Source organism: Eutrigla gurnardus, assembly GCF_963514095.1.
Source record: "Eutrigla gurnardus genome assembly, chromosome: 20".
Lineage (NCBI taxonomy): Eukaryota > Metazoa > Chordata > Actinopteri > Perciformes > Triglidae > Eutrigla > Eutrigla gurnardus.
In genome coordinates this window covers 4,213,869-4,231,264 of record NC_139931.1, presented here as the reverse complement: position 1 = coordinate 4,231,264, position 17,396 = coordinate 4,213,869, and the positions used below count along the sequence as shown (strand labels likewise).

General features: G+C 45.3%; 1 protein-coding gene across 2 annotated transcripts in view; it reads left to right on the top strand.

Annotated features, from left to right (window-relative positions):
• Nucleotides 1-386: 386 nt before the first annotated feature.
• llgl1 (LLGL scribble cell polarity complex component 1) overlaps nucleotides 387-17,396 on the top strand; it is a 28,951-nt gene continuing 11,941 nt past the window's right edge. The window contains exons 1-7 of one of the 2 annotated variants that reach the window (XM_084036336.1): nucleotides 387-650; nucleotides 2,959-3,056; nucleotides 13,498-13,579; nucleotides 13,670-13,830; nucleotides 14,212-14,358; nucleotides 16,795-16,957; nucleotides 17,065-17,200. In XM_084036336.1, the coding sequence (XP_083892462.1) occupies nucleotides 570-650; nucleotides 2,959-3,056; nucleotides 13,498-13,579; nucleotides 13,670-13,830; nucleotides 14,212-14,358; nucleotides 16,795-16,957; nucleotides 17,065-17,200 (868 nt within the window). In that variant the 5' untranslated portion in view covers nucleotides 387-569. The remainder of the gene's footprint in view (nucleotides 651-2,958; nucleotides 3,057-13,497; nucleotides 13,580-13,669; nucleotides 13,831-14,211; nucleotides 14,359-16,794; nucleotides 16,958-17,064; nucleotides 17,201-17,396) is intronic. The other variant, XM_084036335.1, reaches the window with a different exon arrangement.

Sequence of the window (17,396 nt, the reverse complement as noted above, 5' to 3'; positions counted from 1 at the left end):
TTGTATATTTACAGAAATATATTAACACGTTTGAAGGTGAACAAGTTAACTTGTTCTGCCTCTTCTAACTATTTAAAACAATTTACTGTCTGCTGGTTTAATTTCGTGTAACAGACTCGCCGTTTGACGACTCGCGTTGACGGACGTGAGCGCGGCGCTGCATCCGGGGCGTCCTGCGCTTACAAACCGAGCGCCCCCCCTCCTCCTCAGCGGTCGGCTGTGTGGGCGTTTCTGGGTAATTGCTCGCAGATCTCGTCGCTCCCATTGGTTAACAACAGCGGGGTCCGTGTGAACCGGGAAGAGGTGGGTTGGGGGTGGCGGTGGTGGAGGAGGGCGGGCTGTGTGGTCAAACCCACCACGACCTAAACGGCACCAGGAGAGAGAGAGGAGGGAGGAGAGCCGCCGCCGCAGCAGCAGCAGCAGCAGCAGCAGCAGCGTCGCAGCCTGCATGGGCTAGTTAGCTAGCTTAGCATCGCCCGACAGCACCGCCGAGAACCCGCCGCGTTTTCTCCTCTCCGTCCCCCGCCCTCCCCCCGCGGTCCTGCCCGCCCTAACAGCCCGGCTTCAAGATGATGAAGTTTAGGTTTCGACGGCAGGGCACCGACCCGCAGAGGGAGAAGATTAAACAGGAGCTGTTCGCCTTCAACAAGGTAAAGTAACGGGACGGAGGGAGAGGGAGCGAGGGTCGCCTCCTCCCCTTTCTCTCCTCTTCTGCTGCTCCCCCAAAACTATCTATCTTATCTCCGGATTTGTTTCTAAGTCGAGCCCTGCAGCGTTCGGCCCCGGCCGCTCCTCTCTGCTGCCTCCAGCTGAAAGCAGACATTAGCAGCAAACTGCTGCTGCTGATGGGGTTTTTATTTTTATTTTAGTGCAGGCTGGAGGCTCGCGGGGCGCTTTGTTGACGTGTGTGCGCGCGCGCGCGCGTGCGTTTATGTATGTGTGTTAATTGGCTTTCAGCCAAAACGAGGCCAAAGAACCGGGGGGGTAACTTACCTCTGCGGAGCTGACATTACTGTAATCAGGCAGCAGCAGCTGATGGTGTGAGTGATGCGGATTATCATGTGTGAGTAACGTGACCCCCATATTTCATTCACATATTGATCAAGATGGCTGTCAGTGTGTTGACAGTTTTGCCCTCCCTCCCTTTTTTATTCTTCCATAAAAGTTGCCATAACACTGTAACGTCACATTAAAGGCTTTGCATGAGGGTTAGAGGGTGAGAACAGTGAGTGTCAGATTTCATCCACATGCTTGTGTACAGTAAACCTCAGCTTCCCTGAAGCCTCAGGTAACATCAGCTCTAGCATGGCAACTAAAAGTAGGTCAACGATCATATTGATAGCTGTGCATATCAATCATCAGTTGCAGGTAAATCTATTTGCATGACTTGCTCGTTGCCAAGAGGGTCTGAGCTCCCGTTATAGACTAACTGTGCAGAGAGAAATCGATGGATCGAGCGCTGCTGTGGCCTTGAACTCTGGTGAGGTGAGGCTGCTGTCTCTCTCTCCCTCTGCATGGTGCCTCTCAAAAAAGTAGAGCACTGTGCAACTTTGTTGATGTTGAGAGCCACAGTTGATCATGCACAGACAAAACAAACACCAGCATTTTTTTAGGAATGCAAATATAAAAGCACAAATGTGATTGTTGCTGCAAGAATCTGTGAAATAGTTGGGATGTTGTTGCTGCAGAGAGAGAGAGAAACAACAGACGGAGTTGGTTGGTGGCAGCGAAATAAGATGTTCTCCGGATGAGCTTCATTTTCTCAATTATTTGTTTGATCTGGTGAAAAAAGTTCTGTTTGTTGTGATTTCCCAGAACTCAAATTGTTCTTTTTGTCGAACAAAGAGTCCAAAACTCCCAAAATGTGAATTTCCTTCTTTGATTTTGCCCAGGATAATCATAATATGAAATGTTCATATCGCCCCAAGCCTATACATGACAAAGAAAAACAGCACATTTTTCAATAACTGAAACTGTTTCTTTATTTTTTTATCACAAATTATCTGGAGAACGTCACAAACGCTCCCAAAGTAAACGCCTTTGACAGTAGCAGAGTGTGAAGGTTGTCAGACGTACGTTTTTAAATGTTCAGCCTTGATGAATTGGTGCCTCGTGTCTAAAGTTTAAAGTTTGTTGCGCTGTGACAACACACACACACACACACTTTTTGAATGTTTGCACCAGCTGCCTCGACTGTCACAGAGGTGGTCTCTCAACAGGAGTGTTACTTTGATGTGTCTCTTCAGAACGGTTCTCTAAAGAACCAGAGAAGAGTTCATTCGTAGTAGTTTTGCAATCATGATTTTAAATTGGCCTACAGACACAATTGTGTGAATTTTTTTTTTTTTACTGTGTTGTAAAATGTGCCGCAGAGCGCGTGCAGCACCAACACTAAAAGCAGTTTGCAGGCGGGACTTCAAGCGTTAGCCACTTGAAGGAGTCCGATAATGAGGACCAATTTAATAAGGGAGTGATGTATGACGGCATGTTGCCATTAGACGGCATGTTGCCATTATAAATGAATAGAAGCCAACACGTCTTACTGTCCTGATGCTGAAACCAATCAGGGGTGCTCACCTACAAAACTTTAAAGACCCTCGACCTCCTTTTAAAGTAGGTTAGGTATCTCTCTACCAAGTGCTGCCGCTCTTTTACTTATGTTTTCCAGATCGAATTGCCTTCCCAGCTGTCTCCTCGCTTTCTCCTCACATGGGCAGAAGGGAAAGCTGTGAATTTATGTTAATCCCATTTAGCAAAGTCTGCAGAGCGCGGTAATAAAGCAATGCTGCTGCCCTCGGTGCTTTTTAAGAACTTTCCCCTCACTTTATTAAGGCGGTGCTCCCTTTTAGACGCCTCACTGACTGGCATGCAGGGTGTTAAAGGAAGCAACAAAGACTGAAATCAGAAATGTGTCATGTGTTAATGTCTGTCTCTCTCTCTGCCTCCTCTCTCTTGTAGACTGTGGAGCATGGCTTCCCTCATCAGCCCAGTGCTTTGGCCTTTGACCCCAAGCTGGAACTTATGGCCATCGGAACAAAGTCGGGAGCCATCAAAGTGTATCCTTAATGATCTGGAGGTCATGTATCGAACAGGTTACTGATGTTAGGTCTTGTCCTCGACCAAAGAAATTCTATGTCGACTAATTTAATCGGCAGAACAGAACTTTAAATCTTGTGTTTAACAGAGATGTACTCATCTTTCTTGGAAACAAATCATTCGGCAAGAAAAAAAAGCAATGAATCGACGAAAGGACCTTTAATTGACTGAGACCATAACGACTGATTAGTCGAATAATCAGCTAAGATTGGATATTAATATAGTCATTTAAAGATTGTGTGAATCCCATATAATTCGAACTAATAATCCCGTAGTTCTGTAGAGTAGAGAAACTGTATTTCTGCTGCTTTCGTCGGTCTTTGAAGTGCAGCTCTGTTTATCTGCACATCAGCTCTGCAGCTTCTGTAGGTTTGAGAGCAACGGAAGTCTTTCATGCAGCTGTCATGTTCTTCAGTGTTAGATTTTGTCTGTTGTGCAGGTTTCTGGTGCTGATCCTTAAAACTCGCCTGTCATGTGAACAAACCCCGGCTCCACGCTATTTATTTATAGCTTTTTTTGAAGCTAATTGAGTTATAAGTTGCTGTTTTCTCACAGCGCTGGCGTTTTTTTCTCTCATTCTCACGATGCCTTCATGGATGTGATCATCTGCAGCAGAGCTGTTTATGTAACGGCAGTTTAGTGGAGCGGTGCGTTGCTGTGTGTGCTCGCTGTCTCAGTGGGGAGTTGCATTGTCGGCGCCACTTAAGTGAAGAGGCATCATTAGCTTCCAAACTGATGATATCGGAGGAAACGTCATTTTTGCACAAATGACTAGAATTTCCTCCGACACTGGTTTCGATTTAATAGTCGTTGCCATTATTCTGTCGGGTTTTCTTCTCAGCAACTAAACGTTGAAATTAGATCTTGAAAGGTGTCTTTCTCTTTTGTGTTGTAAAGATGCCGCCGCCTCCAGATCACTGCAATTAAGTTGCGTGAGTAAAAACTGAACCCGCTGCTGGCCAGAGCTTTGAAAGTGAGACGAGGGCCGAGAGACAAAAACGACAACAACAAGATCATTACATATGCTACTTGGCTTTCATCCTTGGGGGCCCAGAATACCATGAATGCATTTTTTCGAGCTCGTGGTCAGTTGGGAATCTAACCCCCCCCCCCAACCCCCCCGGGGGCTGAGATCAACACGCCACTAAGATGGAAGATTGTTTAAAAGCTGGACTGGAAGCGAGCGTCGGTTTGGCTGGTGACATGCAGAGCCATAATTCGGCTTAGTCATTCTCGGGTTGTGTCAGAGATTCCAGCAGCTCGGATGCTCGTGCGGCCGTCCACATGACCCGACCGTGACGTTGCCTCCTTGATCTCGCTGCTCATCTCTCCGTGTGTGGCGGCCAAATGTCACGATCGACGCGACACGGTCGTGGAGGTTAATAGCGAGGCTCACGTCAAGCCTGCTGCTTAGTTATTGGTGGGTAGGATTGCTCAGTCGAGGCGTCATCTTTTTATAAAAAAAACAGAAAATGAAGAGGACATGTTCAAGGCTGTTTTGTTCTGCGTGCTCGCCTCACATGTTTCACGTTTGCCTCGCATGTTTTCGGTTTGTGAGTGTGGAGGCTGCAGCGCGGAGAGCATGTCACAGGATTTATGAACACAAACATGTCGGTGTTTGAATCCCAATGTTCACGGTTATTTAATTCATCAGCGGGTGGAGGCAGTCCGGCTGTGGTCGTGTGTCTGTGTGTGTGTGTTATGTGCTGATGCATTAGACTGCAGAATAAATTCTTTCAGAGCGAAGAGAGAGAGAGAGAGACTGGTGGTACCAGGCGCTTCCACTCCAGAGGGAGATGGATGGAGGGGAGAGATGGAGGAGGGGAGAGATGGAGATAAACAGAGGCGGTGAAGACGAGGGAATGTGAAAGAGATAGTAGGGGAGGAAAAATAGCTCTACTGCTGTACCTACTCTAACAAAACACCTAAACAAGGTCCCAGCTGCTGCTGCTGCTGCTGCTGCTGCTGGGGTTTCTAGGAAGCCATCGTTTGCATACCCGCAGAGAAATATCTGGAAAGTTAACAAAAGAAAAAGTATCTCGTTTCACACATCCATTGCATCACAGCTGTGGTTTTAGGCTTTAGGCCTCAAACATTAAGTAGAATCGTCTTTTTGTTGAGCTTCTCGTCACTATAACAGCCCGCCGAAGCGTTGCCAGTAGATGTTTTGTTTTTTAAGGAGGTCTCGGACCAAAAAAGGGTGAGGAGCGACCACGTTGGAATACTTTGTAAACACATCGAGCAAAATCTGAGAAACCGTCTGTATAACCAGAAAGGTGTGTCCAATCAAAAAACAAATATCTGTCCTTTCTACTCCTGATCGATTTCAGGTGATGGATCCATGAGTCTCGTCAGCTCTGATTTCCTTAATGTTGCCGTGAAAACCCAAGGTACAGTCTTCATTTGTGAATGTTTTATGTGCATGTTCACATTCCCTGATAATCTCACAGACTCACTGACTTGGTTTTGACCCAGACGTGCTTGCCAGCATACCTGCCAGTACTGTAACACACACACACACACACACACACACACAGTTCCAGATGTGTGTTTTGATTCTCCACACACACATGCTGACGTCTAAGCAGCGTACAGTGTTGAGAGCTAGTAGGAGAAAGAAACTGAAGACAGTTTATCGACTCAATTACAAAGGAGTTGTAAAATGCCAGTTTGAACTTCTTTTTCTCCGTCTTGGCGTGTTCATCTCTCTCTCTCTCTCTCTCTCTCTCTCTCTCTCTCTCTCTCTCCCTCTCTCTCTCTCTCTCCCTCTCTCTCAGCCTCTTGGTTGAGTTTCGCCCCGTCTCTTGCGTCGGCGTGTTTATAAAGGCAGAGTCGTATTACGCCCTGAGAGTTTCTGCTTCGACCACAGACTGGGGCTCGGCAGAGGGAAGGGGGGACAATGCGCCGCGGAGCTTTCCGTGGAAGAGTGTATGTGGAGAGGGAGGGGGGGAGAGAGAGAGAGAGAGGGGGAGATCATGTGTGGGGGTGGCGGGGCGATCTCCAAGAGTCCGGTCTCCTGTCGGAGAATGCATGTTGCGCTGCCCTGGGTTAACCCTCCCTCCCTCTGTGTGTGTGTGTGTCTGTCTGTGTGTGTGTGTGTGTGTGTGTGTGTGTGTGTCTGTGTGTGTGTGTGTGTGTGCAGATTGGGTGAGTAAGAGCTTTGTTGCTGCGTCTAGTCTTAATAAAGGAAGCTTTTGAATTGGTTTCCAAGGCGACCAGCGCAGTTGCTGGGGATGAGGAGTGCTCGAGGGCATTAAAAGTCTGCAGCTCAGTACGTCAGACAGCAGAGTTGGTCGGTACCGAAATGCATGTAAAAAGGTCAGAAAGCGTTGCCCTCACTTTGACGATACGTTGGTCATTAAGATCTTTTAGTTGATTTAGTCTGTTTTTTTCTTTTAATGCGGAATTACTTATCTGGAGAATCCGGTAAATGCTGAGTCACCCTGAAACTTTGTGACCACGAAGCTTCAGTATCGGCAATCAAACATCAAGGGGACGACCTAATATTGACACACACACACACACACACACACACACACACACACACACACACACACACACACACACACCAGAGCTTTGATCTGTGTTTGTGCTCCAGCTGTCGGTCTGACATCCTGTTGGTCACACACAACACGCTTTTTAGTACCGATTCATCTTTTGGGTTTCGTCATGTCTGTGAGAATCAGAATCTAATGGTATTTCTTTACGCTTTGGTGCTTGATGACCAGTTTTGTTGGTTACCGTGACCCAGCACTGTCAGCTGATGAAATCCGTACCTTCACGCTGTGAGTCATCGACGTTTGCAACGTCACAGCGAGGACAGCGTGTATGGATCCTTCACATGGTGGCCCGAGAAGTCTCCTCTGACAGCTGCTTTAGCTTAACGTGAATGTTTATCCATCCTCAAAGACCTTTTTTTTTTTGCTTTTTTGTCATTTGTGGTGAAGACAGTAAATGCTCCATGTGCTCTTTTGTGCCACACCATTCCCTTTCCATTCTGCTGCAGCCACACTTTTCCTGCTCTTTCCCCCAAAACAATTTCCAGCGTTTTTTATTTGTACTTGTTTTCATGCTTCGCTGCACAGGCTGCGATTTGTTTTCGGGGGATAATTTGTCGAGAAAAATACGACAAAACATCTTGCAATGTTGCGTAAACCTGCATTCCTCCTTGTGTTTTGTGTTAAACGGATCGATAGGTCAGTGTTTAATAGTTTGGTGGGATTTTAATGCGGTTGAAGATACAGACTCTGATTCAGTGTTTTAACATTCCTCCCACCCTTCACCTCCTCCTCCCTCCTTCTCATCTCGCCCAGACACTTCCCACTCCCTGCTAACGCTACTTCTTATGCAGTAAATCACTTTTTATGTCACCGCTCACTATTTTTCTCACTCCTATGTTGTCTCTTGTTCCATCTTTCTCTCCTCACTTGTTCCTCATTGATATTCCTGAAGGAAGGGAACACCCTACCAATCCCCCTTCCTCTCAGTCGACCTCATCACCCTCCTCTGTCTCCCATCTTTGGTCCGTGATGGCCTCCTCACCCCCACACCTATATGCACTTTGACATACACAAGTTTACCCACAAGTTTGTCACAACAATATCTTCCTGAATTGCTGAATGAGAAGGGAAACTGAATTAAAGTGAGAGAAAATTGAAGAAGAAAACCCTAGAGAGTAATGGTAGGGTCATTAGGGTAATGTTACTGCAGCTCTTTGAGGCATTTGGGGAGAGCGGGGCGTCATAATGCTAACATGCTGATGTTTAAGTACAATGTTCAGCTCTAAACACACAGGACAGCTGAGGCCGATGTGACTGTCATTACTGGTATTTGGTCGTAATCGAAAGCATAATTACAATTTGGACGCGGTGAGATTACTGTTCATCATGAGGGGACCGTGAATGTCCGTATAAAAAGTTATAGCAATGATCCAGTAATAATCTTTGAGCAAAGAAAATGCTTGTACAAGCAGTTTGATCCAGATGTGGAACTCGCAGTCTGTCAGCTGGCCCATAAAAAGTTGCTCAACTCTCTTGCGGGGCCTTTTGCTTGGAGCGAATCCTGCTTGAACCCGAACCTCCCCAGATTGGGTTCGGGACCAATTTGTATGAGAGCATTTCCTCTGTTGCAAAATCAGTCCATTTATTTTCTGTCCATTTTAACCCCGTTTAGAGTGTTAAAGACGCCAGCTGTGAACATGGTGTGTGTACTCGAATGGCTGCTTATGCAACATATCTTTGGAAAGCTAAGATTCCTGTGGGGTTTTCTTTGACAATCAACCTATGAGACGTTTTAAGTAATCCGCTGATCTCTTTTTCTCTTGTTCATCTTGTTACGTTGACCCAGTTGATCCAAACCAGTAAATAATTTATTCAAAAACACATAATACATACAGCCTACTCACGCATAACTTCAGATCAGCTGACAGATGTTCTTATCTTCCGTGTGTTCACAGTTATAACTCCAGTCGCTTGTAACTTTATCGATATCGTGGTTTCAAAATGGAGCTTCCTGTCCATGATTCTTCTTTCCTGTAAAGATCAAGCAGTTAGGAACGATTGTGCCAATTAAATTACGAAGCGATATATATATATATATATATATATATATGTATATATATAGTGCTTCAGTCTGTTGATTTCAAGCCAGAACTAGGAGCATGGATGCAGTGTAACCATGGTTACCAAGGGTTCCTTTTGAAGTCTCCAAAAGATAAACATTTCCATAGAAAAACGTGTGTAAAATCTATATTTTCTGTGCTTTTGTTATCACATATGACTAAATCTGACTAGGTAAGGATTCATGCTGTAGGCAGAAATAAAAAAAAAAAGTTTCTTCAGTTCACTTGTTTTGTTTGAGAGCACAGATAGTGATATTTTTCACAGGAGAGTCGTGAAACAGGGCGGCTCTGCTTTACTCTGAGTGACGTTACGGTTGAACACTTTCTTTCGATCATTCCAGCTATCAAAAAATCATTGTGAGTCATCCTTTGGGGACCATGAATGTTTCTTCAAGGTCCCATGTTTGGGGGAAGGGGGGGGGGGGGGGGGGGGGCGTTGACTGAGCAAGTGGGACAGAAAGGGGGAGTGTGGGGGGGTGTAGAGGTACTAACGGAGGGAGAGGATGCAAATGAGACGGGATTGTTTCTCTAGTGGGTGGGTGGAGTTGTTTGGCTTGTCTTGTTGTAGACTGCCTGTTGCCAGACGGCTGTTGCCGTGTGTGTGTGTTGCCGTGTGTGTGTGTGTGTGTGTGCGTGTGTGTGTGTGTGTGTTGCCGTGTGTGTGTGTGTGAGAGAAAATGCATGCAGAGCTAAAAGTCTGACACGTTAAAGTTTTCTTGGATTTTCTTTTTTAAACTTTTTTTGACTTTTTCTCTGGTAGACGGTCTAATCATTTTTTTGGTGTGTGGTCAACTTGTACATTTCATCCTTGGATCTAGTGATCCGTCCTTCCTGCCTGTCCATCCCAATCTTCTGTTACATTCGTGTGTGTGTGTGTGTGTGTGTGTGTGCGCTGGCTGTTGTCTGTGTGTCCGACATGCAGGACAATGCCCTCTGTTTGTCTGTATTCAGACCGTGAAATTGCTTTATCCTTGCTAACGCTCTCTCTCTGCATCACCGGGCAATCGCCCTGTGTGTGTGTTTGAGAAGAGACAGTGATGCAGTGATTATGAGTTACTGTAGGCCTCCATTGTGTGCGTTTTCGGGCCTCTCTGGCGAGCGGCGCAGCAAGTCTTTGGCGTGTCACACTACGTGGGTTTCCTCGCACATGTGAGCAATTCAACAGGTTGCTCAAAGATTTAAGACTCCCATGTTGTTCTTAAACTGTTTTTTTAATATAAGGAACATTTATAAAGAACATTAATGCAGAGCTCTCGGTGCGTCCTTGCTGGTCGCTGTGGTTCATTTTTATTAATGCTTTCAGTTTTCATTTCCAAATTAAATTGAGGACGCCTTTGAATTACTTTGCTTTGAGTCAGTGTTTCCAGTTTCCAGAGTATTGATATGGCAGCCTTTATGCTTTGGTCTTACCGCCGTGTGTGTGTGTGTCTGTGTGTGTGTGTGTGTGTGTGTGTGTGTGTGTGTGTGTGTGTGTGTGTGTGTGTGTGTGTTTAACTGTGGAAGAAGCCTCTGATGTTCTTGGCAAAGCATCCTGAGAATTTGCAGCAGTTCCTTTTGATCTTTTTTTTTTTATTTTTTAGCCACATATTTTACATTTAATCATATCTCTCTCCGAGTTGTTTTGAAATGTCAATCAGTCCTGGATGTTTTATCAGACGTGTGATCGGAATCGCAATCATCATTTTAGTCACGCTAGCGCTGCGGCTCTACAGATGGTAATGCCGGGACGGACCGCCTCACATCCAGACTGGATTGGATTGTGAGGAAATCACTGAATCGCATATCGCACAAAAGTTCCATCTTCTCAGGCTTCAAGTAATGACTCGAGGTGACTGATCCCGTTATGAATGGCAGCTCCTGAAGAGGTTAGCAAAGGTGCTGAAATACCATCAGTTACATCAGAACTAGAGAGTTCACTGAAAGAAAAGCACGGACGGCTTTTCTCGATGGAAAAGATTATTTCGCGGTGAGTTTGATTGATGGGGCGGTTATTTGAATTACCTGCCAAGTATTTTTTTTTTTTTTTTAAGTTTCCAATGACGGCTTTTCAGATGGTTCTGTGTAACAAAACATCTGGTGGTTCACGTTAAAATCTAACAGCTATACTTCCTGAAAATCTTCTGTGGAGATGGATTCTTCCCAGAGGATATATCCTTGTGTTTGAGCCTGCGACTGCATTTGTGTGTGTGAGAACTGGCTTATTTATACTTGTGCGTCTGTATTTAACGCAGAAAAGTGACATTTATATTCTGCCCACTACTATTGTGGACTTGTAAGAGTTGAATTCAGAGGAGACGTGCACACATTTAAAATGAGGTTACAGAAAGAGGGACTCCGTCGACAGATGTCCCTGGTGATGACATCATCACCGGGAATCCCTCCACCAGCTGTCCTCTGACATCACCATGACCAGGAAGTGTGTGTGTGTGTGTGTGTGTGTGTGTGTGTGTGTGTGTGCCCCCAAAGTTAAGCTTCTATCATTTTTTGTTCTCATTTTAATCTCCCACACACTTTGTTTGCCCTTCCTCTGTCCTGCTTTACAACAGATCTGCTGCCGGTCAGACGTATTTATTTGAGGTAGTGTGGAATGACACAGTTTGCCTGTTTCCTGTCGGAGGTGCTACAGGTCAGATCTGGTCTCCAATAGTGATTAGTGGTCCTATTTCCTCTCCGTGCACTGACAGCTTTCTTTGCTCTCTGCAGCTTTTCGATTTAGTGAGAGTTGCCGTATAGGTTTGTGATGAATGAGCTGTGGTCATCGTCGCATAGCTGGAATACAAACACAAACCACGGCTGTCCATCTGTTTTCAGTCCCTCTGGGTTCTTTTTACACAGCTGTGGAAGTCTGACAGGAAAGTAAAAAACTCAGTTTTCTCTAAAGTCCTTGATACATCAGGGGTGTGTGGCGAATAAACGAGACAAAGATGTCAAACAAATATTATATGGAACTGAAGGAATGGATCCGGTGAGTTCAGCCTTTGTCAAGGTTTAAAGGAGTAATAAAGTTATAAAGGATAGGTAACAGAGCCTCTGTCTTAAAACATGATTGGTTGATATCTTTTATTCACGCTGCAAAAGTACTGAAAAATTCAGAAAAAGGAATCACTTCTGTGTAAAAGCATTCCTGACAACGATTGATTTAATTTGAATTAATTGCAGGAAAAAAAGGCCCGCAATGTGAAAAGAAAAGAAACTGTGTTCTCCAAATGTTGACCTGTTCCCTGAAGGGAGCAGAATGCTGGATAATTCTCTTTAATTGTGCTTTGCTTTGTCCGCGTGTCTCTCACTTCCCTTTGTCTGGACCGGTGGGTCATTAGTGGTTCATGACCCGTGACTGAGTGTTCCTCTCACACCTCCACCTCCAGCTGTCCGAGGCATGTGTTGTCGTAGTGAATAAAAGGCCGGGGACGGGAAGTGACCATGCTTTAAGGAATGCTGTTCGGCTGGGCCTCCAGGGAATCGGCACGGAGAGGTTAGAGTCGGGAGGAGGAGAAGATGAGGAGGGCAGGTTGGTTCGTGGAGAACCTGAAGGAGGGATCTTAGAGAGGAGGAAGGAGACAGCAGAGGAATGTTGGTGCTAAAACTCCACTGGACCCCCCTTGGGGAAAAACAAGTGGTTTCGGGCAGAGATGTGGAAAACGGTTAGTGCAGAACATGTCTGGTAACCTTTCCCATAGCAAGAGATCTGTTAGAAAGCAGTGGAAAGAGAGGGTTAAAGGGTGGATGAGTAAGACCTCGCTGGTTTCTTGACACGGAGGTTGAAGAGTGGAGGGAGAAAAGGAGGAGATGTAAATAAGTGGATTTGTATACAATTCTTCCTGTGAATTATGGGAGTAGGAACGAAAAGACCTGCGTCATAAATGTCATATAGGTCATAAATGTCAATAGGAATGAAAAGGGAATGAAGGAAAATATATGTAGTGAAAGAGAATGGATGATAAAATGATGGGTCGTCTGGTTTCCAGCTCTCCACTCAGTCATCATACAATCACGAGAGAGAGCGAACGCCACAGATTTCCTCTGATTTTTATGCATTTTGAATCCACATTCCTGCAGACTTATGTAAGCAGTGTACTTCAGTGTGTGTGTGTGTGTGTGTGTGTGCACTAATTTGCAGTTTAGACCAATTTAGCCTAGTTGTGTACTTGACGTCACAGTTCTTGAGTGTAGCCTTTATTTTATCAGCTCAGCTTCATTTACTGGACTAACAGAGAGAGGAGTCTGAAGATTGCTGCTGATTACACACACACACACACACACACACACACACACACACACACACACACACACACACACACTCTCTAAGTGGTGGTTTTGAGCATCTGCGTCATCTGGTTGTTGGTAATTGCTAAGAGCTTTTGTTATAGCGTTCTAATTTCTCTCCTACTCTTACACCTAACCAGTGTGTCTCCTCTGGTTGACAGCTCATAATTACCAGTGTAAGCGTTCACAGTCTCTGCCCTCTCACTCATACACTTCAATTCACTTTCTATTTTTTTACAAATGAAACGTTTTCTCCACTAATCGGCAAAAACTGATATGCAGGATGTGTTATGTAGATATTGTTCCTGGTGGTGTTGTGAACTGCATAAAAGTAGTTAAATTAAATTGCCAGCAATTCCTTTTATTTTAGCAGAATTAATGTTTATTGTGGCGCTTGCAGCTGAATTGAGGATCTGCTGCCTGTGTGGCGTTAAACTGGGGAATAGCTCCATTAGTGTCTTCATCGTTCAGTATAAAAGCTTGCGTTGTTGTGCATTTCCTTGACCGGAGCCGTGCAGCTACGGGTCCCCTGGTGTGGAGTTCACAGGACTACACAAAGACACGACCGCTGTCACACAAATCCACTTCCTGCCTGGACAGGTAAGCTCCGTGACGCTCGTTACCTGAATGTAAGGACGCCTTTTTGTGAAGAGCGTGGCTGATGGTGATGTTCACCTCGCTCTGCCATAGGGCCGCCTGCTGTCATTGCTCGATGACAACACGATTCACCTGTGGGAGCTGGTGGGCGGTGCCCCGAGAGAGGTGGGCGGGGTCAAGAGAGAAGGTTTGATCTGTCTGCAGGAAGTGGACAGCTACATTCTGCCAGGGAGACCGGGCATTGAGAGCTGCAGGTATGTTTAAAACCATTTTTTTTTGCTCTTAAATATAATCCTTAAGGTTTCATTATATCAAAGCTATTCTTTCGGGCAGTTATTTACCCCTACACAGTAGTTTACAGTATTTCTTCCTCCACCCTGGATTTAAATGCCTTGGATATGATGCATGCACTGAAATCTTAAGGATTATAGCTTGAAATAAATTTGCCAAGGAGATACAGTTGTCAAAGTACAGTCAAGTAGGTTTAATTGTATAGAAGTCTATGAGAAAATGATTCTACTCTCACTTTTTTATCATCATTTTATTTTACTACCCCAATAAACATCGTAAACATTAATTTATTGACTCAGTTGCAAGCTTCCATGTAGTAAATTATGACCTCCTCTTCCTCTCAGTGCCACCCGGGTGACTGTCCTCCTCTTGTTGAGGTCATGCCACCTGCTCTGCGTTGGAACAGAGGGAGGGGGCGTGTACTTCCTGGAGTTGCCCAGCCTCTCGTTGAAGGACAACCAGACGCTGCTCCAGGATCAGGTCATGCAGAGGTAAATGTGTGATCATTGCATTCATATTTCAGCTCTTCTTTATATTGTGTTGAATTTGATTCTCCCCAGTTTCTCCCTTTCTCTGCCCGACACTCTCTTCTTGACCTCGACCTTCATCCTCTTCTCAGCGTGTCTTCCTTTTAAACACAAATCACTCCGGTTTCCTGCGCTCGCATGCACACGGGAACAAATATCCCTGTTGACCCTAGCAACAACAACCGCAGCAGGCGGGTCGGGGTCATGCGGTTCAGGGACCATGAGAACCGTCAGAGGCTGAGGAACTGAAAAATAATAATCTCCGTGCATTTTGCTTAGTCAAACTAATTAATAGAAGTGTTTTGGGCGTCTGTGTGAGGAGCACTGGTGGTGCTAGTGATGTCTGTTGTTGAATTAGCACAGAATAAGATGTAAAAGCATCGTTGTTGCATCGGAAATCAACAACAGAGCCCCGCCCACTTTAAACAACTGTTAAGAGCACAGATGAAAACACAATTAATGACATGAAAGAACCAAAACATTCGTTACTGTGGAAGAACTTTATGCTCATGAAGGATTCACTGACAAGCTGGTGAGAAAAAACATTTTCTTTTTGAGCTAAACTTGGTATTTACTGCATACTTTAGTTTGTTTAATTTACTGCAATTTATTTTATTTGTCACCCAAACTCATATTCCTAAGAAACAGAATTAGTATCCAAGATTTAATGTGCACCAATCTGGCTTTAGCAGCATTTGGTTTGAAATGTGATGCTCATCAGGGAGCTGTTTTAATCAAATCTGATTGATCCGCAACCACAAAGTTGGAGTTTGAACCTCTCGACGCTCATTCAGACATGAACATTGGATGTAATAAAGACGAACTGAAAAGTTTTCACACAAATGTGCTGAGCAACTTAATGTGACTCAATTAGTGGCCGTTGTAACCGGAACGCTGTGTAGTGGCTGTGTGAATCTGCTGACGCATCGCTGGTAAAACACTGCAAACTTCCATGATGTGGCAACGGAGGCAATTCCTGATGTGTGCCAAAACACTTTTAAAAATAGCACAAACAAAGAGCAACTATTCCACCAGTGCTACTTAATTATAACGTGTTTCTGTTATTGTGTCCGGTAGAAGGTGAACTTTATGTTCTTTCATCTTTTCTACTGCATTCCTGTCTTGATGCACCGGCAGCTCATCACAGAGTTACTGTGTCTCTTTCATTCTGACTGGTTGGCCAAACCCCTCATTAAACTGGAACGGAGGCCTAACGAGGGCTTGATAAGGTGTGTGTGTCTGTGTGTGCGTGTGTGTGTGTGTGCGTGTGTGTGTGTGTGTGTGTGTGTGAGTGTGCGTACAGAGGAGGGGAGGTATTAGACAGGGAGGCTTTGTACCGTCTGCCAAAACACGGTGTTCCGGTTGGGGAAGTGTTTCAGCTGAATCTCTGAGCGTGTGTTCACACACACACACACACACACACACACACACACACACACACACACACACACACACACACACACACCAGTGCATCACCGGGACTCTAGCAGGATGCTGGATTCCCTAAAAATACTTGTGAACGGAGAGACGGAGACAATGGAATGCTTTGTCGGGAATGTTTGTGCCTCGGTGCTTCCGGAGAGGATCTTCCTCAGTAAACGCTACCAGAGCAGGCAGAACTGTGTGTGTGTGTGTGTGTGTGTGCATTTGTGTGCGTGTGTGTGTGTGTGCGTGCGTGTGTGATGCCAGCTGAGTCCTCTGCGATGCCTCATCCACAGCAGAGAGCCCAGAAAGCTGCATTGCTGTCTTTTTCTTCCCACTTTGTTCGTTTGTTTTCCCTTAATTTACTGTGTTTTGCTCTCTGATGCTCCCTCTCCCATCTCCCCCTGTCTCCCCCTCTCTCTCCCCCTCTTCTGCATCCCTCGCTGAGGGAATCCTCTGACATCTCGAGGGTGTGTCCTGCTCTACATTCCTCTGTTGCCTCGGAGGAATGTCTAGTTCATAAACTCTTGCCTGGTTGTTGTTGTTGTTGTTGTTGTTGAAAGAGCAATCTGGCTGTATTACTGGAGCTTATATAGAGTGTTTGAGGTTGTTGTTGATTAGATGAGTTTGAACATTTATGGAGTTTTGCTTTGGGTTGTTTTTGTGCAAAAGAAAAAAAGCCTTTGAAGCATCTTTTTTTTTACTCTCCGGTCTTGCATTATCAATACGCAGAGATTATTTTCCTCCTTTTCGTCTTAGTTTCGTTCATTCCTTATATCATCTTTCACATTTTGTGAAGCGTTGTTGATTTTTAAATGTCGTCAAAGTTTTTTCTTTAATGAATCCGTCTTTTAATCTTTTAGTATTTGTTCGCTCTTCCCCCGTAAATATGGCAGCCAATTACTTCACCTCTTTTTGACCTGCAGACATTTGGCGTTTACAGCATGCGGGATGATGGGTAATGTTTTGTTTTTCCAGCTTGCCAGACGATTACAGATGTGGGAAATCCTTGGGGCCGGTGGAATCGCTTCAGGAACACCCTCAGCATGCAGGGAAGATTCTGATTGGCTACAGCCGAGGCCTCGTGGTCCTTTGGGATCTGACCACCCGTCACGCCGAGCAGCTCTTCCTGGGCAAACAGGTACCTGGTTTACAGAGAAACTGACTGCTTTCTAATGGCAGCTCCTTCAGGTGTCAACAAGTTCACATTGTTAACGGACTATAATCCCCCCCCCCCCCCCCCTGCAGCAGCTGGAGAGTCTGGTGTGGGAACGCTCCGGAAGCTTGTTTGTCAGTTCACATAACGATGGCGGCTACTCCGTGTGGGCTGTTGCTAACGGCAACACCTACAACCACCAGCCAGTGTCCTCCAGCATCCCATATGGTATCCATACCACACACACACACACACACACACAGACGTATGTTTAAGCACATTGCCATCCAGGTCTGGTGGCGGTCATACATCTGGTCTGAGGTTGTACAGTTTACCTCAGACCGAGTGCCTCTGGGTCAGCATGATCCCAGCACTTGGTCCTCTGCCTGCACCAATTCATTCAAACCTCTTATTTAAAGAGAGC